Here is a 27,519-nt window from a genome sequence, read left to right on the forward strand (position 1 = left end):
CTGGGATGTAAACATTTTAGTTCAGCAACTTAACATTTAGTTTAACAGCAACAAAACCGGTACAGCCACCTATTTCTGAAGCCTGCATCACCAGACACAGCCACAAGACCAAACACCTAATGTCTTTCTTAGACAACATTGATTCAAATTCCAGATAGATAATATGTGTGTGTTGACAGTAGGAATAATTAAAACCCACAGAAAGCTATTAAGAATATTCAAGTTCAAAAGCTAGATGATAAAAAATAAAATGTATGTATTCAGCAACAACAGCAGAACATGTCAATACTCATGGCACAAGACATAAGTTGGTTCAAACGTCAGATTTACACAGTAAGAAAGAATCTAATGAGTAAAAAGGCATAATGGTGGAATTTAAGATTTCAGATTTAGATAAAAACATGAATGATTTAACTTAAATATTTTAGTTTGAAGTACTAATTCGAAGTGTGCCTAGATTTGAAAAAAGCCTTCTGAAGCCATCTTAAGAGAAAACATTTGGGTTTTTTTTTAAGAAACAAAAATGTTTAACTGTAAATAAAACAGACAGTACTGACAGAACAGCTACAGTGACTGTTGAATATGTAAGAACAGCCAATCTATGCAAAGGATATGGAAAATTGAGGAAGAAAAATTCATGTATACACAACTAGCCAGAGACAGGGAGGGCAATGAATTTATCATAATGTTTAAATAACAAAGGAGTGAAAAGATAATGTGGGGGTTTTTTTCCTCATTTATTTCTTTTGAACATTAAGACTTCATAAAGATTTTCAAGGTATTCTTGTAGACCTGTCCAAGCTTATAAACTATCAGTACATACAGCCAGGGTAAGAGATTTCCTTTACTTATAAATCGTGCCTGCACAAAGTCAGTCATTAGTGTGACTGCTAATGAGTAGATGCCTTCTGAGATCAAGCTTCAGCTATTTGTACCAGCTTTGCACAAGACTGCAGTATTTAGGAATTTACCTTTCAGTGACTGTATTCATGTTAGAATAGAAGATTTTGTTACTATGCATACTGACCCACTTCTGGCAAACATATTAAGGGCTACATTCTGCAACTCATTGTAAGTTGCTATTCAGAAGGTGCCTGATCTAAAGTTCCCTGCAGTTGAAGAAGCACTCCTGCTGACTTCATTCACTTTTGACAAGGTTAATTGGCTACCTACTACATGTAATGTGAACAGAAGCAGCAGAACCTATGGCACAGTAGGGTCAGACAGAACAAACTGATTTGTCATTAACATATTTGATGCAGAAATACACTTACTTAAGTCTGAGATATAAATCGTGATCAGGTCCATTCTCCTGCTAAAATGCAAGTCTCTCATATGATTAAAATTTAGGTGAGTGCTTGTATGTATCAATACCAAAATTCAGATCTAGGTAGATTTAAACCCAAAAATTCAGTCTGATAAACTCAGCAGTACTGGGAAAAACAGCAACTCAAAATAAAACTAAATTAACTTCATGGAACAAAACTAGAAACTATTAGGTACGAAGTTCACAGCGGATGCAGAATATAATTTGATGGAGTTATGTTAAAACCCCATCTTGAACTCTTGAGAGGAACAACGATCCTTTTACATTACCTCCACTGAAATCTCCTTTGGTGCCATGGGCCACTTGTGCTCATACTTTTCTTTCACAGTTTGTTCACTGTTCGCAGTTGGTGTTGAGTTCTCAGGCCGTACTCCATGGCTTGTTTTGCCCACCAGATTTTGAACTGATTTTACCATATTCTTTAAATCCTCCGGGTATGGAGTGGGATAACGTTTTAGATTTATTTCAACCTGAACATTCATAAAAAGAATTAAAGCACAAATACAAAATGAAAACAGCATGCAAACTAAAACCATGGTTACAGTACTATGGCTAAGTGCAAATTCCTCAAATTTTTAATTAATCTGTTTGAGGCAATATGTTACATATAGCTAACTTCATGGATTTTTGGACTGAAATTTGCTCTCAGTTACACTATGTCAACCTATAATGGAATTTCAGTGATATAAAATAATGGATGGGAATGGTTCCCTATAAGCCTATCTGTTACCCTGTGAGAGTATTGTATTTTAATTCTACATTTTGCTTGAGAGTACTGACATATTAAATCATGCTTTTTCAAAACAATACTGGCGTAAATGCAGAATTAATTTAGCTGTGTTCAGTGTACTGAATTAATCTGAATTATCTATGGAAGCTGAGAACAGAATCTGACCTACTGGGAGCTATCTGCTCTTTGAGATGTATAATGTATGTACATGCACTCAAGTGTATTTTACTCTTTTCTCACACAGAAAATACAGGAAAACAGGCTCAAACCACTACAGAAAAGTCACCCTAAGTCACACTGAATAGTATTTTAACTGACTGACAGACCTACAGATTTTCTAGAAAACTCCACATTTTTAAGTTTATAATTTTTATCACTCAGAAGTAGAGAAACATTGTATTTCCCAAGTCCAAAGCAATCCTAATTTGAAGACAAGTCTACAAAATCTCAGGGTTGAGTGAAAGGGGAAGAGTGGCTGAGAAGGCTCATGGATGACACCACGCCCTGTCATCTGGCAAGACATTACACTATCAGCAAATTGCTCTGAGGAGATGGTGCGGCAAATGACCACGCCAGGAATGATCCAAGCAGGAAGGACAACATACATGATGCTAACCTCTCCTTATACCTCTCCCACTGTGTTAGAGACATATTTTGTCTGCTGAACATCACACCACATCATGAGAAGAGATGTTGAGGAAACAGAAGTGTGTATCCGAACAATGCATGACCTCGGCAGGGCTGCTTGGGCTGAGCAGAGAGTGTGGGTAGCTTGTAGGTCTGTCCCTTGAGCCTAGCCTGAGGCAGATGCTTTCTTCTCAGCACAGGGCCCTCTCCTCCACAGAGCATCCCCTGCCCTCCCCACTCCATCCTTCATGCTGCAAACCTGCCCTATGTCCACTGCCTTTGTCTGACCTGTGAAAGATGGTTGTGGCTTAAGCACCAAACTCAGGGTTCACAAGGTGAACCAGAGAGCACACTGTGGAGCGGCAAGCCCACTGCTGAGTGCATGTAACAGCCACCAAATGCAGTCAGCAGAAATGCAGAAGGTGCTGGCTGAGCCTGCCACTCTCTTTGGGCCTGAATGTGGGGCTGAAATGCAATAAAAACCTTCAATGGAGTAAAATTACAGCTCCCAGTGCAAGCTGTGTGTGTCAGGATAACTGTTCCCGGTTATGAGGCTGTGAAATTTGAAATTACTCCACATTTACCGTGTGATAAGTATTTGGAAGCATTTACCACAAAGAAGCTTTTAGCTCATTGTGTACGTGAGGTAAGCAAAGGGAGCTTACTTTTAATAGCTCGCTATTATAGCTGTTGGATTTTAAATTCCTAACAAGCAGGAAAAATATAATTTTGGATTGAAATGAATATGACCTGTTGATAGGATTATTTTAGAAGCAAAAGCATGATCGATTTGGAAAGTAAAACTATATGAAACACTAGCATACAATTCTGAACCACAATAGAATAAACATTACGGATAATAGATTCTGACATGACTTTAACATAAAATGTTAAAATGTATGACTATGATGTCATATGTCAATAAAGAATTTCAACAGAAAAAATAAATTAAGTCTGTAAAGCATTACTCAAGCTCTGGTTGATTTATGGTTGAAAGAAATCATATTCTAGACATGGCCTAATTAGGCAATTGCTTTTTCACACAGTGCAGACCATGATTTAAGTGTAAGGTCTACAGACAAACAGAGCTAAAAGTCAAGTCATAGAGCAAATCCTCAATAAGTACTAGTCAAGGAAAAATTAACTGAAAGACTTTCATGAGATAGACAAGTCATAAACAGGGATTTCAGCAAGAGTTTCCTATCACTGTGAGTATTAATATTAAACAGTAGAAATACTGGCGGCTGTGCTAGGTGATATCCACTAGAATGCAGATATTTTCATCACTGATTTAGATGTATCATTACAGAGGAAATCTGTACTCCCTGTCAATACAATTCTTGTATGTTTAATGCTACATCAAAAGTAGCACGACCCTGAAAAGAGAATTTTCCTGATGGAAGAAGTTGTTGAACAATTTCAATTACCAAATCTATTTTAACATATAGTTGGCTGAGAGTTCAGTTTTAACTATGAAAGATAAAAAGCGAAAACTATGTATGCATTTATAAAACACTACTAATGTTTGTGGTTACTGCCTATTGATAATTTATTCATCCCATAAAGGTCTGGTGAAACTGCTAAAAACACACATGTTAAAACCTCCCTAAGACCTATTGCAACACATGGATGGAATGACACACACTAAGTTGTTAAAAGGTTCCAGCAATTAGCTTTTAGTTCATGTGCATGCATCTAAACACAGGCTGGTGAATAGTTCAGTCAAATAACTCTTTACAAGACTTTTATGGTCATTCATATACAGAGATGAATTGGCATTACTGGGAAAGAGCACGGACATACCAGAAGGATGCAAATAAGCATTTCTATCTTATTAATAGTAATTGAATTTGAACTCATTCTTTCATGGCTTGGGCAAAAAGGCTGTTTTCCATGACAGGGAAAAACCACACACACACCTTCAGCAGGAAATCTTTGCTTTCATAGCCTGACAAGATTTCCTAGATTTGAACAGTGTTATTTCTCTACTTTCAGTTTTTAAAAACTACAGGTATTTATGGGTATCTGGTATACACACAGTGAGTTATGAGAGAGGAGGGATGCTCTCTTCAAGGTACACAAACAGGAGGAAATACCAGCTCCTAGCTCCCTGCTTAGCTTTTCATTCAATAATTCTTCTCTATAAGTAATAACTGTAGCATCACCTGCAAAATTTAGTGTTTTGGTCTGATGAGAAGACGTTAGGATCATTATGGAGGAGAGGAACACTGGATTGTATATGGGAATAGAGGAATCTCATGCAGAAACAGACTCATGGACTACAACACTGGTTTATACCCATTCTCTACGGATGAGAGGAAGAACAGGTAAGTAAGAATTCCAGGAAATATATTTGTGTTGGACTGTTCCACAACTAAGGAGCAGTGACACAAAGGACAAAGACTGTCTTGACCTTTGGATGGCCAAGCCAAAATGTTATGGAGAGGTGCAGCCCTGTGGGACATGGATCACCCACGTGGTACAAACCACTCCTTCCGCTGGCAGCACGGCTGGCTGCAGGCTGCCCTTCTCGTGTTCTGCTGCAACTGGGCTGAGATGGCAGCTGACCGGTGCGTACCTCTGGGAATGCAAACTCTGCTCCACAGACTGTGACTTTGGCAGCAGCTGCCAGGGATGAGCAAACAGGCCAGGTAAGAAGCACTGCAACCAGAGCATCCGTTGCATCCTGAACAGCTCTGGTACGGCGCGCCCGGGCCTGGGATCACACCATGCAGAGACATCTGCTCACAGCATGGGCACAGGCCAGCTATTTTTGTTAAGTGCTGTTTCTAGGAAACCTGAAAATGTGGTACTGTGTCTTGGCTGTGTTTGCCTCCCCGTTTTCCATACAGCAGATGGCAGCATTTGAACTGAAGTACAGGAACAGCACTCAGTGGATGAAGGATTTATTTTTTTCTACAAGAACAGTTTACTCAAAGGAAACATTTGTTTCAGTCATTCACAGTGTTCTGAAATATACTAAAAACAAAATGGCTACCTAAATGATATAATTCATATATTACATTTCAATATTTAAAATAATGCTTGCAAATAACAATACAATTAAATTCTATGATCTTTGAAATTGGTATCTATTTCTCTGTTAATATTTCAATTGTTTTGCACATTTGGACAGCCATATTACCGACAGTTAAAATGCTGATAAGAAGTGGTGGAACAATATAAACTCTCCCAGATGCTCTGCCTTCCATATATGACCCATAAATCTGCAGTTCATTTGGGGTAAAATTTCAGTTTAATCTATTTACTGTGAGGCAAAAGTTGCTTTTTGACTTAATTTTCCATTTTACTAAAGCAGCAGAGTCCATTACCTCTGGTTACAAGAGTTAGATGAAAATTCCTAATTCGGAAAAATACTAAAAAGAAAAATCCAAAATTTCCAAGAAGATCTAAATGGAATGTTAAAAACCTATTAATAATAGTATTGTTAATTTTAAAATTAAAGTATGATTTAAATCTCCTCATATGATTTTTGTCTCTGGCAATACATTTTATGTTGGGTATCCTACCACAGTTAAAAATTTACAGTGTTATATGTTTGATCTGGGGTAATTACTTTATACTATTCAAGAAATAGAAATATTCATGCCACATAAATGTAGATGGTCCTGACAATATCCTTCTAACAATGTAACTGAGTAAGTGCTCAGTTGAAAACTCTGGGATTCCATTAATTTCAGATAAATGGGGGAGTATATTCATGTTTCAATCTTCATTTTTGGTAGGTTACAAAACGGATGAGAGAGACCCTCTCCACTGCACATTCCTGTGTAACTCTATGAAGTTGCAAAGCTTTCATTGACTTCCACTTTGAGAGGAATATGGAATCCCCTATGTGATCTAAGTATTTCTAAAGAACGAGGTGGTTGGACATTAATTCTAAGTCTCCCAACATTTTCTGTTAATTTTGTCTTCACGACAAAACACCTGTCACAGTAGGAACCCAATATCAGGGTTATGGGCCTGAACTGACTTATGAAATCAAAGTTTTGCTCTCTAGACAACAATAGCAAAAGCAGAAATTGGTATTGTGTATTTCAGGGAGAACAGATATGTTATTCTTCCTCAACTGCTGTACTTGAAACATGGTGACGAGTATTTGCTGGGTATTTAGAACACAAAAATAGTTCAACTCAAGATCTGTAAATTGGACCCTGTCCATAATACGTGAATACCAGAATAAATCAAATAGAACTTACCTTAACTTTCCCTGCATTTTCCTCCTCTTCCTTTTTTTCTTCAAATTCAAAGGCAACAGTCATACGTTGCTGTCTCTGCTCCTCCCATAAAGTAGGGTTAAAACTATCGCTGTCTGACTGGAAATCTACAGTTAAATTGCAAACAGCAATGCACAAGAAAAAGTTATTAGTGCACCCAACAGAAGATTGGAAATGATCTAAAAAGACGTGTTCATAGTTGATCCTGTAACCTTGGGTTATTGTTTTAAAACGATTGAGGGGGGCCATGAGGGTAGTAACTGACAAACCATTACAAACAGAGTTTAATATTAAAACTGAAATGAGAGTGATGGGAAGCAACAGGGTTTTGGAGTAGATCTGGAGCTGAGGGGCAAACTCACTAACTTAACACAGGTATGTTAGGAGCCAAACCCTCAATTCTGCCAGGCTGAGAGCTCTGAACCCCCCATGTCTAGGAGCTGGCCCACCCCCCAGCTCTCTCAGATGGGTCCAGTGCCTCTGCAGGTCGAGCTGGCTCTGGCCAACAGCCTGTCTGCATGGCAGCAAGTCATATCCTAGAATTTCTGTCCCATGCACACTCAATTCCCAGGTTCAAATTGTTTATACAAGCCCATTCTTCTGAAAATAAAAACGTGTTTAAGAAAATGTAAATCTGATGGCCTGCGAATAATGGATTTGCAAACAGGATTCCTTCATGTATGACAAAATATGCATGACTGTTATGTGTGCACCACTGGCTTTATGTGTCAGAAGAGACACTCACACACAGAACCACATCTGAAACCCCTTCCCCTCCCTCCCTCTATTTTTTTCTCCACTATCTGAACAAGCACTGTTCCTGCCTTTGTAGGAACTGCTGATGGCGTTTTACCTTCATCACCGCGGGGTTGCTGGGGAAACATGTAGTTAGTCAGTACTCTCTGCTTTGTTTCTGGGTGAGCCTCAGTTTGCAGTGGAATGAGAGCCTTGGACTGTACAGGAAAGGCAAAACAAAGAACTGTTAACTCAGAGCATGTGTGTTAACTGAGATGGGATTTTAGGATTTGATAAATAGAAAATACAAGATTAACTAAAATTCTGTATGAAAATAAACTTCTCTATGGACTAAACCAAGTATTACTGGTAGAAATGCCTCCTCTCCCATTCCTCACTTCTGTAATTCCTGTAATTCCTACTGGGATCAACAGAAGAACACTAAATATCAGAAATACCGACTGCATGTTCAGAGTCATACCAGTGAGGAAGCTAAAGGATCATCAGAACAGAGCTGCAACTACACAGTTAAAACACCCACATTATGGCTGTGATCTGTTTTAAGCTAGGGCTAATGAGGAGTAAATTCATGATAATTATTAGTTCATCTTGAGGGTAAACCTGGTGCAAGATACTGGAGAATTTACATGGAGGTACTCTGAATATTCAGATGTTACTGTTGTGTTTTACTTCAACTGATTATTTTTTATTATTGCTTTGCTCTAATGTAGCATCTAGGAGTGACTATCATAGTTCATAGAACAGAAATCAATCTATGCTATACCGTGGAAAAGTCTAAATGCTGAAAAAATATTGTATATTTAAAAGGAAGCGTATATTCTGTGGTTGGGCTGAGGAGTCATGCGATGTTATTTTTTAATGGAAATTAGAGTGGAAAAAATGAGAATCCTAATTTAACACATTAAAATTTACTCGTCATTTTCTATTATCCCTCCCAGTTAGTTTCCCCTCCCTTCAGCTTTAAAATTTTTTGCTTAGCTGTAAAGTAAACATTTAAGGAGCAGTGCAATACGTGTGTACCAATGTAAATCTATTGGCTGCATTTGGCTTTGCTATGATTTGAGGGCATGGCTGAATGGTATGTGCTGGTCAGGCGTCAGCAGGAATTTCATCTGACATCTTGACAAAGAAATGACCCCGTCTGCTGGGCCATGCCCCATGGACAGGCACGGGCTCTGCTCTGAGTGGTTCTGCAACCAGCAGTGCTCGGCACAGGCGTACGCACATGATCTCCTGCAAATAGGCAGCTGCAGGACCCGAGTCCCTGTGGCTTTTTTATAAGGATAAAAGGATGGATTAATTTCCAGTAGCATGATAATTGGCCCCTAAAGAATTATCCTCATAACTTCAATTAAAGAGGTACAATAGCTGACCATGGGCATTATTGCAAAGTGAGAAAGATGAGATTATGAGACTTTATTGAGATTATTAAAAACTGTTAGGTATGTCAAACATTTCTAACATTGTAAAAATTGAGTTTTTCTCCATTTAGAGTTAAATTATGGAAGTCCAAAATTATTCTATCCACCAATTCTGGAAACGATTGAGACTTACTTTAGTGCTCAGATGCTGACTGAACTGTCACATTTCTCAGTGTTCATGTTACATAATTTGTTTGAAAAGAGAATCTCAAAGAATATATAGTAGTGAAACCAAACCCCTTGGAACAAAGAAATGCATACTTAAGTTTAAAAGGATCTTAAATGAGATTTTTTTCCAAAACAAGACTAAGAGTTCTTGTGCACCTTTTACATGTTCAAACTCCCACTGACTTTAATGGAGTTTAAAAAGTGCAGAAATGGAAGCATGGACAGGAAAAGGGAAAAGGAAGACAACAAGAATGGAAGCATAGATGGAGTAAAGGATGGGACAGACTAATAACAAGTTTGGTAACAAAGTCTTACCTCTTGAATTTCTATTTACAAAATATTCTCCTGATACTTCTGGCCTTTATTTACTACTTTTGCAAGACTACAGAAGCTTAGCTAGATGCAAGTGATAAATCCTGCAAAGGTGATCTTTCCAAATTAATAAATGACAGCCAGAAGAATCTATACCTTGATAGGAAAGTATAAAGCTGGACTGGGAGCAAACACTTCTAAAATTCTACTACAATCATGTATTAAATTATAGGTTTCATTTATGGCCCTTGCTAAGACCCCTAGTACTTTACTAAAGAAAATATGAATATTGAAAGTCATTACCTGGTTGTCAGAAAGCCACAAAGCTGCAAGTTCTTTAAGTTTAGTAAAAGTGAATGGTAAATTCTTCAGTCTGTAAATGATAGTATTGGAACAACATGAATACTTCATTTTCAAAATAGTTTCTTTTAAATATTTGTATGTAGCATTTTATCTTGATCATACTGAAATTGCTATAATTTCATATCTTTATTTTCTCTCACTTTTTACTAAAATATGATATTTTATTAAGGGCATTCCACATTAAGAGTGACATTTGGAATCTAAAACTGCTGACATCATACCCTAAAGGTACTAAGGAGATACCAGTATTTTGCCTTGGCTACAGTGTAACCAAAGCTACAGCTTATAACACAGAAAACAGAAAAATACTTGGTCCCACAGAGACTTACAGGAAAGACCTAACAGTTTTCAGTGTAGCTAACAGAAATCCTTTTATTGGACATTTAAGTTTTGGAACAGAAATACTCTAAGATTATTGAAAATTCAGTTTTGCAGAAATGTTAGGAAAAATATTAAAATAATATAAATATTCATAGTGAAACTAAATGACAAAATTAAATGAAACAGTAAAAAAATTAGTATTTTAATTATACATGCAAACACATTTACTAAAAGTGATCTGAATGTGGGAATGGGGAAATGATGACTAGATACTTGTGGAAATTTCATTCATGTTCTTCCCATTAACTAATTCTGAACACATTATTTTTACTTTTCAGTCTGTACCAACATGAGAGGGCTGTTCTAACCACATACTGATATTCTCCCATCTTTGTGTTAAAAATTCCCTGGACTGACCACTGACTGGCTACAAAGACAAAAGCTAAATGTGATTTAACAAAAAGAAAAGAGGAAAAGCCCTTTTCTGAGAGAGTCAGACAATCCCGTACTGTGGAAAGAAAGGCTCTTACAGAGACATTCACTCACACCTCAGATAAAGACAGCAATCCACTGTCAGGTACTTCACCTGCACGGCATCATCAGGAGAATCCTTCACTCCTCTACCAGCAAATAACCAACAGTACTCCTGCAATCATCTTCATATGAAAAATCTACCTGTATTTCTGGGAGACAAGCACCCCACAGGCTCTTGTACCACTGCCTCTATGCAGCACTTTGAAAGCGTATCCATTATGGAATGACTTCAAAAGTATTTTTTCCACAAAGTCATTACCATTAAAAATTGTGTTATTTCAGAAAGCAGTGTGTACTTACTGCAAGTAATGCATTTTAAAGATTTTAGTAAGAATACCTTATACTAAAAATGACCTATCTATAAAAGTGAAATAAATTGACATGAATGTATACACATACATAGGGTGCTATGACATAATCTCCAATTAAATGCCTGTATAGATTAGAGTGGTTTTACATGTGTGTGCATTTTTAAACCTACAATTAATGCCATAAGAAAGTAAGGAGTGCCTAAACTACCTGAAATTTAGTTTTCATTCCTGTCTTATCATAAAATGAACACTACAATGTGGAATAGTGCAGTATGTGACTTTCTTTATCAATTACAGTTACAAGTATAAGCTTTAATAGTTAACATAAAGATTCTTAACTATCTCCAGATGCTTTATTCAGAGCTTTTTTCTGTATAAAAAGAGAAGAACTTTTGCTTTTCAAGTGACACCTTTATTTCTTCACACTTTAGGATTCAGTACCTGTAATGTAAGTTTCAAAACTATACAGAAACCTTTGTCTGCACAGGGTTACTGGTGATGTTTCCAATGAACTCAACTTGAGGAGCATGTATCAAAGGGAGAAGCAAAACTGGTAAGCATGCTTCAGAAAAGATGTGTGGCAAGGGGATCTCCAGTCTGGTTTTGCATTTCCATATTCAAACACACACAGGATTCTTTATTTTTAATTCTTCTTTGCCAATATGCCTGGATACCTGTTTTTAAACATCTGAAAAGGTCTGATTTTAAGGAGTCTTTGAAAGAAAAAATCTCAAATTGGAGATCAAAGATGGAGGCACTCAAAATCATTACTGTTTTTTTAAAATTTTCAACCAAGGTAAGCCTCAGCCTCTTTTTCTAATTGCAATGTTTTTGCAAGTTTAAGACTGCTTTTTAAATTGTGTACTGTAGGAACATTTCTCCTTCATCTGTACTAACAATGCACATGCAAACACTCTGACTTTCATGAACAATTGAATTACCAAGTGATTTTGCATTATACCCACTTTCAAAGCAAGGCTCATGGCAATTGTCACTTACACTATATTAGTTTAACCATGGAAGGTAAATACATAAATGTTTTTTCTAGCTTCATCAGTCAAAGTAAGTGTATACTACAGCTACAAAAGATCTCAAATATTAGTTATGCATGGATGTAGCTTGATTACTTTCTACATACTATAGGCCAGATCCTATTTGGTATAAATCAGCGTAACTCTGCTGATTTCAAAGAACTAACTCACATCATCCTCAGTAAAGGATTTGGCCTCCTCTGAAGAGAAAACATCAGTAATTGAAAAAACTGACTAATCTGCACTGCTTCCATTGATCTAATACATGACTGCAATCAGATATCAGTACAAAGAAATGTGACATTTATGGCTGCGCTATTCAACACAGAGCTTCTCTTTTATGTTTAAATGCTGAAACTTCTCACTAGACAGTTTGGAAAATTACATATGTAATTATTTTTATAAATCTAAAAGAAAATATATTCACAATACTAGATGAAACTTTACTTGGTGCATAGCTAGTTAATTAAGAAGATGGCCAAATTAAATTAACTTACAATTCGAAGGCAAACTATGCTGTACCAAAATGACTTATTCTTACTGCGGATGGTGTTTTACTCAGCCTGAATAAATAACCTTTGCAGGAGGCCATTTCTCTACTAGATTCATCTTCTCTTTCTAGATTCATCGATGCATATATTATACTTTCGTGACATTCAGAAAGAATTTTCAAGTAATAAACCAAACATGAAAAATTTACATCGAAACATGTTGAAAGTTAATCATAACAAGCAGCATTACCGGTCAGTCAGTCAAGCCCAGAGATAGTTGTTATTTGTGACAGTTCTCCAAGGTAACTCTCAGCAAATTGGTAATAATAGGGTTTTCAGAGTGTGAAAGTTTAAAAGAACATGATTTGTATTAACCCATCAACATACTCTTCACAAAACCACTTGTGGATATACATGGCCAGCAGTAATTACCTCTTTGACAATGAGGAATATTGTATAATTAAATAACTAAACAGAAAAAGGAAAGGTACACCAGGGAACAGTCTTTTTTTTTAGTGGATCATGTAACCTTAGGACCTTTTTTCATCTAACTTCTGTGGGTGAGATTCAGAACAGTAATTGAGTTCTGACCCCAGGACAGAAGCAGAAGCAGTGAAAATACAGAAAGGTGATGATTCTTTCAGCTCTTCTTTAAGAACAATCTAAAACTAAAAGAAAGGTTACTTACCAGTAACCGATGCTCTTTGAGAAGTGTAGCCCAAATGTACATTCTAACAATTCTACCTCTCAATCACAGGACTCATACCTGGAAGGACTCTGAGGAGAGAGGAGAAGCAGATGGAAGACAAATGTGTATGTGGACTACACATTGTGAAGAACACCGGTTACTGGTAAGACATCTTTTTTTCTTTGAATGAATCCCATGTGCACTCTTAACAGTGACTGAATCCAAGCAGCTACCCCCAATGACTCATTACGTGGTGGAGGTCTCGATATCTTTCATGCAAGTAGGAATTGCACAACTACTTTATCAAATGCTGCATTAGTTCTTGAAGCACTGCAGACAGTGTTATGCCTGGCAAAGGCAAGGATGAATCTCCAGGTAGCTGCATTGCAAGTATCTGGAATCAAAACCTTCCTGACTGCAGAGGGTGAAGCCACCTAAGCTCTGGTCAGATGCACACTAGCCCTCATTAGACTCCACCTTGGCAATCTAATAGCAAGTCAGGATTCAACCCATCATTGCCTTTTATTGTGTAGAGACAACCAAATACTGCATTTCCCAGGGATGAAGAGCCTCTAACAGGATTGAAAAGGTTTGTACCTGTAAAGATAAAAGGAGAGAGGACACCCAACTAAGGAGATGAGGAGTATATAGGCTTAGAGTGTATGGCATGGGAAAGAAAAGCTGGAGTCTAATTCCCTGGTTAAAATGGAATTCTAACATGAATATTTGAAGAAAGTCCTGGAACTAAACCAGCTTCTGGTCAATTAAGATCAGCAAGGTCCATCTTACAGCAATGGGGGCCTTCAGAAGACATGGAACAAGAGCAAAAGCCTGTAGTAGCTGAAACCATAGTATTAAAAACACACTAGAGAAGGACTCCAAATACTGAGCCACCTTTGAGCAAAATGTGTCAGCTCACAAAAATTTGAGAATCTCGTTAGCCTGAGTGGCAAAGAGGTCTATGCCAGGTTTGCCTCCTTCCTGAAAGACATCCAATCAGGTTTTTAGACCAAATCTCCCAAAATGTTTCTGACTTTCATACCCAGACAAGCTTCAGATAATGCAAAGAGGGAGAGCTCCCCTTTTCCTCTTTACGTGCTACATCACAGTTGTCCATCATTCCATGGGCGTGTGACCATTCAGAGAGCAGACTGCAAATTTTCCATGCACTCTGGCAAGGCAAGTTCAAAGCCACCAATATCCCTGTACTCTACATGCCTTGAGCCAGAGTGCACTCCCCATGCCATGAGGAACATATCCAGAATGAACATTTTTGGTGGCAAAAGGGCATCTCTCAATAAACACTTGAGTATCCCAGCTACTAGCAGAGGAAGTCACTGGGATAAAGGCAATGACATAAGAGGCTAATGGATGCACAAGTGCACCATTTACAGTCACAGTTTTAGACACTGGAGGTGAAATTTGGCATGTGACAAAGTAAGAAGGAGATGACCCTGAGGTATCATTCACTGGGATGAACCTGCAGTGGACAGATCCCTCAATGGAAGACTGTGTTGCCTTTGTAAAACTGTACATCCATGATAACCAGCATGGATTGACAGTTATTGTGATGGAGTCCGTTCCCTCTGCAAGGAAAATAACATGTAAAGATGCATGAGCAACTGGACACCTGCCAGAATGGACATGGAATCCTCTCTGGTGTCAGGAGGAGAAAGTCATCAAGGACTGACCAGATAAATTCTGAAAGAATATGCAATCATACGCACAGTCCATCCCCATTTGTTATATAGTACAGGGAGTAACAGCTGCTCTTCAGAAGATTTGTGCAAAGTTAGAGCTTTCATGCCAAAAAGGCTCCATCAGCAGTGTTTTGTGTGAATGGGTCTGCCTTAGCAGTGGAGGCCACAGAGGCCAGGGCTCAGCAGGTCTCATAACAAACAGGCTGACAGGGAAAAGGCTGACCCACAACCCAGGACCCAGGAGCCCATCACCGTAGGGTGAAGCACATGCACTGATCCCTTGGCCTTTCTGCTCTGCTTGTGTGTCTGTGTCTCTTCTTCCAATGGCTCGAAAGGGTATCCAGGAAAAGAGCTGATGTGCTCTACCTTCTCTGTCATATCTGAAGTAGGAAGAGTAGAGGGGCAAAACTGTTGTGGTAACATGGAAAGGATCCTAGCAACAAGCAGAGCCCAAGTACACTCCTTATTAACATATACATGTGGACTCATTCAAAGAAAGAATGGATATTGCCTTAATGTTAGAATAGATATTGCCTTAATGTTAATATGAATGTGAAAATGGGAAAACAGAAAAGTAAAAAAAAAAAAAAAAAAATTCAACATTAGGATGGTATCTGAACTTTGCCCAAACTCTTCAGTGCCAAAATGTTGAAACTCTGTTTTCATTAAAGTGGGAAGTTCCATGACAAAAGCATTATCACTATGTCTCAGCAGGGCAATTTTTAACCCCAGCTGGAACTGATATCAACAAAGGAGGAAAAATTTACTTCTCAAACTCCTCAAGAGAAGTACATGATGCAATTCAACTAGGTTTAAAGGTTGAAGGTCTACAGTCTGAGTCAGTTCCTATCTCTCCTAGTCTAGACTGTGCTCTCCCACTAGTTCTACAATGCTTACAACTCACTGTACAGTTTTTCAGGTGAGCTTGAGAGAACAGCTTCCCACCCCAACAGGCAAAGGTCCGGTTCTCCTGCCCTCCTCACACCTGCTTTGGTGCTCTGCCACTGTTTACCTTTAGCTGGCTTTGGTGTTTTCCAGACTCTATGGTGAGCAAATGGACCGTGAGGAGTGTCATAAAATGAACACAACAAGAAGAACAATAGCTTCTTCCATTTTCAGTGAGATAAATCAGCTCAGTGACTTGTCCAGTGAGCCCTGAGCAAGCATAAGGGCAGATGCAGGGTTACCAGCCAGCACTGAAGGGGGAGTGGGAAGGACAGCAGCTGACATGTTCCACCCCAAGGAAATCACATCATTGGGATCCTGGTCCCACAGTTACCTTCCTCCACAACGGAAATCCCAATCCGCTCTTATACCTGGGCAGCTGGGGAAAAAGGAAGGTGGAGCAGGACTGCTGTTCTGGTGGCATCCAACTGTCAAGTCAGCTTGGTCGGGAAACCTTGCCTGCTCTTACCACCTCCACTGCCTCCTCCCAGCAATGAGCCACCTCCTCCCTCTCTCACCCCAGCAATAGCACTCATAATCAGTAATTACACATGAAGTCTGCGGGGAGACCTTATTGTGGCCCTTCAGTAATTAAAGGGGGCCTACAGGAAAGATGGGAACAATCTTTTTAGCAAGGTCTGTTGTGACAGGACAAGGAGTAATGGTTTTAAACTGAAGGAGAATAGATTTAGATTGGATATAAGTAAGACATTTTTTACGAGGGTGGTGAAGCACTGGAACAGGTTGCCCACAGAGGTAGTGGAGGTCACATCCCTAGAAACATTCAAGGTCAGGTTGGATGAGGCTCTGAGCAACCTGATCTAGTTAAAGATGTCCCTGCTCACTGCAGGGGGGCTGGGCTAGGTGATCTCTAAAGGTCCCTTCCAACACAAAGCATTCTATGATTCTATGAAGTCATGTGCCTGAAATCAGCAGCTGACCTGACTGAAAAGTAACTTGGAAAAAAAAAAACAAAAACCCCAAAACCCCTAGTTTTCTGCTTCCTCAACGCAAACTCATGGCACAATTACAGGTTTGAAAAGAAGGCGGAGTGGTCCAGCTCAGGTTGATTTAATGTGCCAGGGAAGGCATCCTAGAGTTTCAGCTCCTTGGACTCCCAAGAGGCCCCGAACCAGCACTTCCCTGTTGCCTGCCCGCTCCTATGCCCACTCTGTGCCTCCTCCTGCATGTCACTACAGCTGGCTCTGCAGCAACAAGGTGGACCAGCCACTGGAAACATCCATGTGAAAATTCACCATATTTCTGATAGGCTGCTTTCATCTATATCACTTATGTATTCAAGACCTGGACAAAATCGCACTAGGACAGGACAGGGTGTATGGATGCAGAAACAGTGAGGGGAAGCTGGACTGCCTTTGTTGGCAAGAATGCCAGCCTGAGGGAGTTTAAAGTGTTGCCTGAAATACAGCTTCAGACTCTATAGCTGTACAGATAAAAGCACAACTGTAGACTGTTGTGGTGACATACTGATGGGAGAGTACTCCCTGTCCCTGGGAAAGCACTGGAATCTGAAACCCAAAATCAAGAGACCCAAGATTTGATTCTGGGACTTGGACAGTTTCAACACAAACTAGAGTTAAGTTTAACTTTATGTTCTGGTCCATACATAATGTATTTTATGATACAAAATTGCAATGCAGAAAATCATCTAACAGAATTAAGCAAATAATTTTAAACAAATGTATTACAGCAATTTCTGCATTACTTCATTCTATATTTTACGGTCAACCTTAATTTCAACAATGAAACTGCTGACAGTAAATCAGAAACAGATGTGGAAAGTCCTTCCTCTAATTTTTACTGAGTGTGGATGGTAATTACTGGAAAGAAAATGGTATTCACACACCATTTGTTGCACTACCAAGCAAACTTGTATTTCTGTGGTTATACTGAAAATTAACATATTCTTGTAACATACGTATGTACAAATTTCAAGGAAAAGTCAGTCTTTTCTGATGCCTACGGCAGCATGGGATAGGTATCAAGAAAGGCTCATTTTAAGTATTCTGTTTGTCAGAAGAATAGTCATGTGCATAAGAACAGAAGAATCTGTTTTTCTGACAAAACCTTTGCTCTGCTGAAGGAAATAGAAAATTTTCTTTTGATTTCAGTGGAGTCAGGATAACATGCTAGTGTGCTTGCATTTAATGATTTCCTATATATCAGCTTGTCACAATTTTTTAATCATTAAATATTGCGAAGTTATGTACAATATTAAAGCCAAATATCACACTTACACGTGGAAACACCAGGAGATAACAGAAGTAAACAGGTTTTAATCTATTAAAACACACTGGGACACAGATCTTGGCCCCATTCAAGTTTTTCTTTGGATGTCAGTGGAACTAAGACCAAACCATAAAGATTAAAAAAAAAAAAAACCATTATTTTTTTCCTTATAGTTTAAATATAGTAATTCTAAATATATTTTTTTTATTTTAAAATATATTTTATACACATGTATTTTTACAAATACCTAAAAAGAATAGTTTAACATTTTTTGGAAATAAATTCTTATAGCCAGTTAGAAAAATTACGTGAACTATACCTGTTATCGCTCAGATTTAACACTCTCAGCTTCTGCATCTGACCAATTTCATCAGGAAGAAATTCTAGTTTGTTAGAGCGCAGAGACATCACTGTTACGTTTTTACAACTTCCAATCTACAGGAATGAAAAAAACAAAGATGTTAGGATACCTACTTTGATAAAATTTACTACCACTAACTTTTTATGTCATGAGGTGGCCAAATTGTGTTTTTACTATAACTGAAAAAAAGCAGAAAATACAGAATCTAAAGTCAGAAAATAATGCCATCCCTTTGTCAGTAACATCAGGGAAATACCTAGGGTTACTTGCACTACTCTTGAGTGATACTCTCACCATTACATGAATTTACTAATTTACTGGGTTTACTATTTTACCATTGAGTATGTAAGAAAGTCTTCCACATTGTGCAGAAACAATTGGTTTAACAGATATTTTGTATGAGTAGGGATGAAATCTTCGGCCTACCACAAAACATTTCAATCTGTAATTTAAAAACAGAATCAGCTTCTCACTTCTCTGGGCAGTTCAGGAAGGAAATTCTCATCCACAGCCAACGTCCTCAGGTTATGAAGGTAGCCAATGGTAGAAGGTAAGGACTCCAACTCATTACAGCTGCAGTCAAATTCTTCTAACAAAGATAAACTGAAATTGTAAATACACTTGTTAGATGCTATACAAGGACTAGAAAACAAAACCTAAATCTAAAACCTTTGAAAGTTTTAAAGCATCACACTGCTACAGACATCATGCTCTGAAGAGGGAACCGTTACTGCAGATTTCCCTAGGAGAAGTCTATAATAATATAATTTTAGGAATGATTAGGAGGGACACTGTTAATCAATCTTATCCAGTAAGGCAGTTCAAGAAAGACCACTTAGTTTCCCAACATTATCATTCTTACTTTTTGTCATGAGGAAGTATTCCAAGTACTTCAAACAGACAGTGATCAGGGCAATTCATACTAAGCTGAAGAATCAAACCAAAACATTTATAAACTTAACAAACAAAGACAGACAACAGGTAAAGAAATACTGCTGGTGAGAGCAAAGGGAAGGGAAGCAGAAATTGCCTCCAGGGTACATTCCAACTGGTGCACTTGCCATCATTTCTAATACAGATCAGTAGTGAAAAAAGTTGAACTTGGATCCAAACTCAGCAAAGTAATCTCAGCCTGTTGTAGTCAGACACAGCTTTTGTAAAGGTGTTTATCTTTCACATGTTGAGAAAGCTGGCTAAGAAGTGATCTTGAAAGGGTATCTGTATGGCAGGGACCAAAACAAAGCAGACCAAAGTAAGTAATCTTCTGACACTCAAGTTCTCTCTTTAAAAAAATGAAATAATCTCCATTTCTGTCTTGTATCCCTTTTCCTAGATTGTTGTATTCTGTCAAACTGTGAAAAGAAAGAGGCCTGACCTTTTCTCCATGTAATTGTGTTTGCAGGAAGAGGATGAAAGAGACACAGCTGACAGAAACGCCCTGTTGAACTGAAGTCTGGGTTAGCCATAGCCCACAGTACCAGAGCGCAGTACGTATAAAGCACAGCTTCCTAGTGCATGGAATTGACATTCAGTATATTCCTGCATTTTATTGTCCATGATGAGGTTGTGAAATGAGTTGAAGGTTTTGTACTGAGTGCTAAACGAAAGGTCCCTATATTGTAAAAGCCACCACCTTCTCTGACAGCAGCTAGCACCTAAAGCAGAATGAAAGCCAAGGAAATGCCAAGAAAGCTGACCCAATGCAGAGCGCTGACAGTGAGCCCTTGAACCTCCCCACCCACCCCCGCTCCAGTAGGAAATGGCCTTCAGAGGCATTTTTCTGCTCTTCAGGACCCTGTCCTAGCCAGCCACGCAACCCTCAGGACTCTTGAGTGTTTGCTTTTCCCTGAAGACAGCAGGTGGTATCAGGCAACACTTAAACATCAGTCTTTCTTTGGTGATTAAGAATCAACAATTTGACCTTTGCTAATGCAATTACAATAACAGGAATATATATGTAATACATGTTATATAGATATATAAAAATATATACATATGACATATATATTATGCACATACACACACATATATGAAAATATTCTGAAGAAATATCTACTGAATCTCTTAAAAAATTAGGCTGGATATAAAAATTCTTGAAATGAATGCTGTACTGCACTGCTCGTTCAGCTCACAGAATAAAAGTTTTGTGACCCGTTATAAATGCCACCATTCCCTGCTTCTGTTGCCCTCTTTTTTGCTCCACATGTACTACCTATTTCTCTCAAGTGCTTTAATTAACAGTAAGGTTAAATGGCAAGCGATTATTTCTTCCTCAACGTTTGTCATCTGTCCACTAACAAGGGGCTAGGTGCCCAGAAGATTGTCTGGTTTTCTTCCAAATGTTTTGGTAGATCTGATAAAAAGTTTACCTCTGTTACAAACCTTGCTTCTTAGTATTTATGAGTCACAGCTGCAGGACTGGACCTTCACTGTATGTCTAACCTACCTTTATTCCAGTTTCTTAATTAAAAAAAGGTCTTTCAGTCTTCAAATTTTATGAAACATGAAACCAGAAATAGCTATTGCTAACATGGAATTCTCAGAACTTTCCTCTAACTGCTGTATTTCAGTACACTGAAAAGCCAAAGTGAGTCATACAGTGATTAGTGAGAGAGATGCATGGAATATATCCAAAAGCTCTGCCAGGTTTGGTTATAGCTTTTTTTAATACAAGCTTTGTATCCACCACAATTTATTTCAAACTAGATACAAAACAATTTCAGTAAAGGCAAAATTCAGTCATGTTTACCTACTTCATGTAGAATATGTGCTTGACAGAGCGAAGTCCAACTGGAAAGCTTGTTAAATTGCATGCACACATTCTTCCTTTTACTGATGATAACCCAACCAGAAAAGCTTGAAAACAGATAAGCTAATTGAGAACTACTATGTTTCCAATGGCAATCAGAAAATCTGATACTCTGAACTGTAACTGTGGAAGTTTCCCTGACAGTGAAGAATGACTTTATCAGACAATAGAATTTTATTTGAAAGGTATTGTCTGGCACAGACATTCTCAGCTTCTTTCCTTCCTGATTACATCAGCAGCAGACAAATGAAAATGGCCACAATAAAAACAACAAAGTCAGTGTGAAACTATATTTTATCTCTGTAACTACCACGGTTAAAAAAATATGCACTTCAGAAAGTGACTTTTCATTCATCATGGATTGTGCATGAAAGTAAGTTGATAATAACAGTTACAATTCCAACAATGCTAATTTACCTAAATTGTCATTAACCTTACTGTCTTCTCAGGCTAAATTCAGATCACTCTTAATAGGTTTAAAGAAAGGCAGACAAAATTCAGATATGCACCTGCTGTTCAGTTTGGCACCCACTGAAATGAGGCAGTTCACAGTACATGTCCTAAGGTAGATGAGGAACATTTTTAGACAGATGAGTAGAGAGAGATTCATGGAGAAAGAAGGCTGCCATGAATAAGAGTAGTTCCAACACATCTCAGACCCATTTCATACAGTTGCAGCCCTTTTCTCCCAACAGCCACAGCACCCAGATAACTGCCAAAGCAGCCTAAATCCTAAGAGTTAGCTGCACCCACTATTTGTCCAATATCAGGCAAAAGGAATTTTGCAGACCCAGGAATAAAAGTTCACACTTTCCTTTGCAGTATCTGGTACCGTCAGATATAGTATAGACTAGACACACGCACAAAGCACTTACCTAACACAATACACTGGCTTTTGAGCCACTGCACCATTACCTATGTATGGGTCACGACTTCACTCATGACACCTTCCTACCCACAAAGTGGGAGCATAGGCATTCACTCAGGTCCGACAGATAAAATCTCCCGTCTTTGGGTCCAATTTGGTACTTAATCAACGTGAATCCACTGATTTTATGAGGAATGTTTTACTAAGCTGGGTCTACTGTGCACAGTATCTTGCAGGGTCAAACTCTAAATGCCACTTAGAGGCTTGCCCTTTGAACAAGACTGCCAAAAATGTGGGTCGTGGTTCACTATTAGCAATATCGACTCACACAGCATTGAAGTGCTCTGTGTCTCATCATGAAATTGGTCCCTGGAGAGAGAGTTCCCTCCTCCACGTGTCTAATCTTTGTGTGACAGTAATATACTCTGCAGTGGGTACTATGACTATCATTTAGGAGCGAGAGACCCAGTAGGAAACCATCCAAGTGGATGACTCAGAGAAAGGAAGTTCATTCTGATGTGGGAGACACTGTCCTCATTAAATGAGAGAAAGTACTTCATTTAAAAAGCACAGCCAATCACTCAAAAATAATGTGATAATATTAGGTGATTAGCCTACTCCTCTGCACTGTTTAGAGCAGCAGTATGCATCTTTAAAAATGTAATTAAGGCTCCATGACAAACAATACTGAACAGATAATAGGTTAAAAAAAAAGAGGGGTTCCCCTTCAATTTGAACAATTCCATAAATAAGAAAGCACCTTCATGACAGATTTTAAAAATTGACCCCCCAAATTGTTAAAGATAACATTGAACATTTTATTGACCTTTTTGCAGAGTGTCCAGTACAGCTTTGAGCCTTATGAGCTTTCACTGCCTATCAGAATTTATTGTTACACAATGTGTATAGGATTTCCCATTTTGGGATTCGTATAACCAACTTTTAATACTCTCCATGAATATCACATAAATCTAAAGATACTGCAAGAAGTACAGCATGGTAAGCCAAACCTGAGCTTTCAGTTGCTACAGTTGCAATAGTTCACAAATTTGGATTTTTTTTTTTCCTGCCTGTCATACCAACAACTAAATTATTATTGAAATTATTGCTGTATATTATATATATAAACACTATTTATTTACTATATTTTATATATATGCACTATTATTGTGTGCAGGTGTAGTAAAGCGTTGGCTGTTCAGGTTAGAGATTACTTCTATTCTAGAGACCTCACTGTATTATCATATTTGTGGACAAGTCTAAATGAAGTCTTCTAGGCTTTAATTTTGGAAGCCTCAGAACAGCTCTGGCTTAAGAAAACTAATTCCAATGAAATAGCTTGTTGAGCTACAACCTGCTGAAGAGAGAACGTTTTTTGCATTGACAGCAAAGGCACTGAGTCTGAGCGCAGCTCTGCTCACAGAAGCCCCATTCCCAACGTTTCATGCTGACAGCAGAGAATTGGTGTAAGTTGTATAACCACGTGTTCAGTCACACCAGAGAAACAATCATTACTTAGGCTGAACTCTGTTTCTTCTGCATGAATACTACTGCTGGTACAAGGAGTATGATGAAAACAGTACAGCTATAGCTGTAGAAGGCAGCCAGGGACCATGTATTCTGATTTTTTTTCCAACTATCAGGTTATGTAGCATTTCAGAATTAAAATATGTAGAGGAAGAGGCATCCTACAAAAATATCAATGCTAAAGATATGTTCTGCTGGAAAGGGATATGTGTAGTGTGAACCAACATAAAGAATCACCTATTTTCATACTTGTAGACAGGCTTGCATCTGCCCTGAATTTTACAATAAATTGCATATTTCATTTAGCAATAAGCTCAAGACACACAGCAGTACAAGACAGAATTTTGCACCAGCGATCATATAATATGTGACAAAATGATAGCTAAAGGGCATCATTAGTGCTTTTCATAATGAGTACTCATACGATACTTTCGCATTTTGACGTATGCACCTATGAAATTGTCATGACTTTTTCATTTATGATAGTTCAATATTTTAAGAAATTTTCATACATATGAGGTTTACAGCCATTTTCTTTTCAGCATCAAGTACTGGCTGTTGCTATGGAAACAGACGTATTTCCCCCAAATACTTCTATTTCTTCTACTTTTGCTGCTCTAATCATCTAAATTGCAAGTGATTCATACAGAAGAATATCTTTGCTCTTCTTCTTGGAAAATGTGATACATTTCATCTTCTTATCACTTACGCCAGTATAAGTCCATAGAAGTAATAGTGTTGCTCCACATTTAAATGCTATAAGCTGGGTGTTAGGCACACAATTTGAAATTATTTTACAATTCAGTACATCTTTGTCTTATTTTTATTTTAAAAAATGCACACTTCACAAGCAGAAGGGAAAATACATTTTACTTAATGTTGAAAATCATGAGAATTATACTCACTTTCCAATTGCATTTGGCAGAATTGTAAGCTGATTGTCATCTACTTTTAAAGTTGTAAGCCTTTTCAACAGTCCTACAAAACAGGTAAGGAAGTAAGTTATAGAAAAATATTTCTCCTTAGTCTTTTTTACTTTTTGTAATCTCCCATATCCTTAAACAATGATTTCTAACATAGAATAACTTCAATCTACATTTTAGAAAATATCTGTATATAGGACAGTACATAGACACATTCTTGTCCCACTGTAAATATGTTTCATCAAAATGAAGCACTGATCAAATGTTAAGCTGAACTACAAGTAAAATACTAAGTGTATTTCTGGAGTCTTGAAAAAAAGCTTAAAAAAAAAAAATAATAGTAGCCTATCCTAGCAGGAAAAGCAGTATTTCTACTTATTTACTAATGTTTCAATTGAATCCAAGTCCTGTTGCCTTGATTAAAAGGTGCTCAGGTCATAACAGGACATTAGGCAAATTATCTAAAGTAAATGCTCCATTTACAAAGCTTCACAATATGTAGGTATAGACAGAAAACCAGAATCAGACTGAAAACCAGAATCAATCCTGAATGCATTTGTATATGTGGTTAATTCTTATCATTAAAAGAATTATTATATACCTAAGTGTAAGCAGATGCATAACTGGGTAACGTTTACCAAGAAGGGAATGAAACTTCTGCTTTACCAGTGCATAACAGCAGGAAACAATAAAAAAGTAAAGAGAGAAAAATGGGAAAAATATTGCATTACAGTGCTAGAAACAGAGCTTGAAACAGATTTCCACCTTCTGGAAGTTATTAACATTTCAAAATCTGTTTTTTCCCTTGAAAGAATTCTGGATATACTGAAACAGCATTTTTAAAATGATTACTTGTAATTAATGTTTGGAATAATATAAATTAATCACTACTATAGAGAAAAAATGTTAAACTGTATGTGCCATAATATGAAAGCTGAAGAAAATTAAAAGTATTATTAAAAGGGATACTAGAAACACTACTAATTTCAATTGCAGAACATTTTTGTTGAAAACTTTTTAAAAATCAGCATGTTCCAAGAAACAACCAAGTTTCAACAAAATTTTCTTTTAAGAGGAAAAAGTTCCACCAAAATGAATTTCAGCAAGCTCTCATCTGAAAATGCAGTATTAAAATGACTCCTTTTGCTTTGCTTCTGTTACTCTATTACCATTCAGTAATAGGAATTTGGAAATGAGATCTGAATATATATAATTGCAAGAATGTATAATTCAAAATGTAAACATTTATTCCTTTTGTACAGGAGCTAAAGGCCCTCTAAAAATCAATCTGCATATGCATATCAGAAAACCACATAAAGCAAAAATTCCAGAATTTATGGTGAGATGTAGAAGACCAAAATGGAAAACAGCTGCAAAAGACATCTAGTAACATTCATGTAGCACAGTATTATTAATTAGCAATACATTTTGGAATCTTGACTAAGTTGATTTTAAATTGGGGAATTTAACAGTTCCATGTTTGAAGCGACACACTTAGGAAAGTGAAAAAGATGACGATTATATAGTGGGCTCATCAGCCGGAAACAGAAGAAAGACATCAAGTTTTTCCAAAGAAAATGTAAGGGATCAAGACTGAAATGAAATATCCAGATGTATAGAGTGATACACCTACAACCACTTAGCTTCCAGAATTTCTGTATATTCCAAATAATTCAGAAATTCTGTGCATGCAATATAGACAAAAAAGAAAATGAATAGTTTGAACTATTTCTTTGTTTAATGCTCTCATATAGAGTTGCACTACTGTAACTAAGAGTAGCATTTTCCTTCAAGAGTTTCACGCTATTATACTTACTTTCAAGTTTAGATCAGCTCAATTGTATCTTTCTTATTATCTTTTCTTATTTTCTTTAAAATAGCAAATCAGAATAATCAATACCTTCTAACCATGGATTTTTTTCCTGACTTTACAAAATGGTCTTCATGGACTGTCCAGACACAGATGTTTCAAACTCCTTTGGAATTTAATGTTCCAGCTATTATAAAGTCTCATCATTACCAAAAAAATAAATAAATGAAATCCTCAACTGTAAAAGATTACAAGAAATCCTAAGCTTTTCTCACCTATGGAGTCTGGCAGTTGCTGCAACATATTGGAGGACAACAGGAGATCTTCCAGTCCTTCACATCCCGATATGTCCAAATCAACAGTTTCTATCCTGTTTTTTGACACATCCAGGTACACGAGCTGTTTTAACTTCCCTATAGACTTAATAGCATGTTACAAAGTGTTACTTGAGCAGATATACACTGCATGCCAGTTTCTAAGTTTAATTAAAGGCAAACAATAGTAATGCAGGCTTATATTCAGTTATCTCAGCATCTTTTTACAAGATTTATTTCACTGAAGCAGTATCACTGCTGGTCTAACAGCCTTCCTGTTCATATACCTGCAAAAGGAACTGTACCAAACTAAATGTCACATACCAAACTAATTAATGTGTTCCAGATTCATTAAATCTGCTGAAAGTTTGAGTTCTCAGTCATGCAGCCATATTATTTCTTCATTTGGACACAGATCCAAGGGACATTTAGTCACAGTTCACATCTACTCACAATGGCAGTCCTTAAGGTCACTGAGGCTAGACATGCAGGTAAAGCTTTCCTGCGTCAAACTGATTATCTGAATTTTATAAAATCTAAAGTTAGACTTTAGATATTCATAGTTCAATTATGAACGGTTAACCCCAATAGTACACTTTTGTGAATACAGTGTTTAACTGCAGCTATAACATCAATGAGCAACATGACAAAAATTCTTCCCTAATTTCTTTGAAAATCTGTGTAGCATGTAAAA

The 27,519-nt window shown here is 37.5% G+C and overlaps 1 protein-coding gene across 1 annotated transcript in view; it reads right to left on the bottom strand.

Annotated features, from left to right (window-relative positions):
• The window catches only part of LRRC7 (leucine rich repeat containing 7), a 178,039-nt gene that overhangs the window by 33,116 nt on the left and 117,404 nt on the right, over window positions 1–27,519 (bottom strand). The window contains 8 exon segments of the mRNA XM_075710417.1: window positions 1,597–1,797; window positions 6,905–7,029; window positions 7,776–7,875; window positions 9,883–9,952; window positions 18,533–18,648; window positions 19,048–19,177; window positions 24,684–24,756; window positions 26,787–26,931. Coding sequence (XP_075566532.1) covers window positions 1,597–1,797; window positions 6,905–7,029; window positions 7,776–7,875; window positions 9,883–9,952; window positions 18,533–18,648; window positions 19,048–19,177; window positions 24,684–24,756; window positions 26,787–26,931 — 960 coding nt within the window.

The sequence above is a fragment of the Pelecanus crispus genome, chromosome 5, assembly GCF_030463565.1.
Source record: "Pelecanus crispus isolate bPelCri1 chromosome 5, bPelCri1.pri, whole genome shotgun sequence".
Taxonomy (NCBI): Eukaryota; Metazoa; Chordata; class Aves; order Pelecaniformes; family Pelecanidae; genus Pelecanus; species Pelecanus crispus.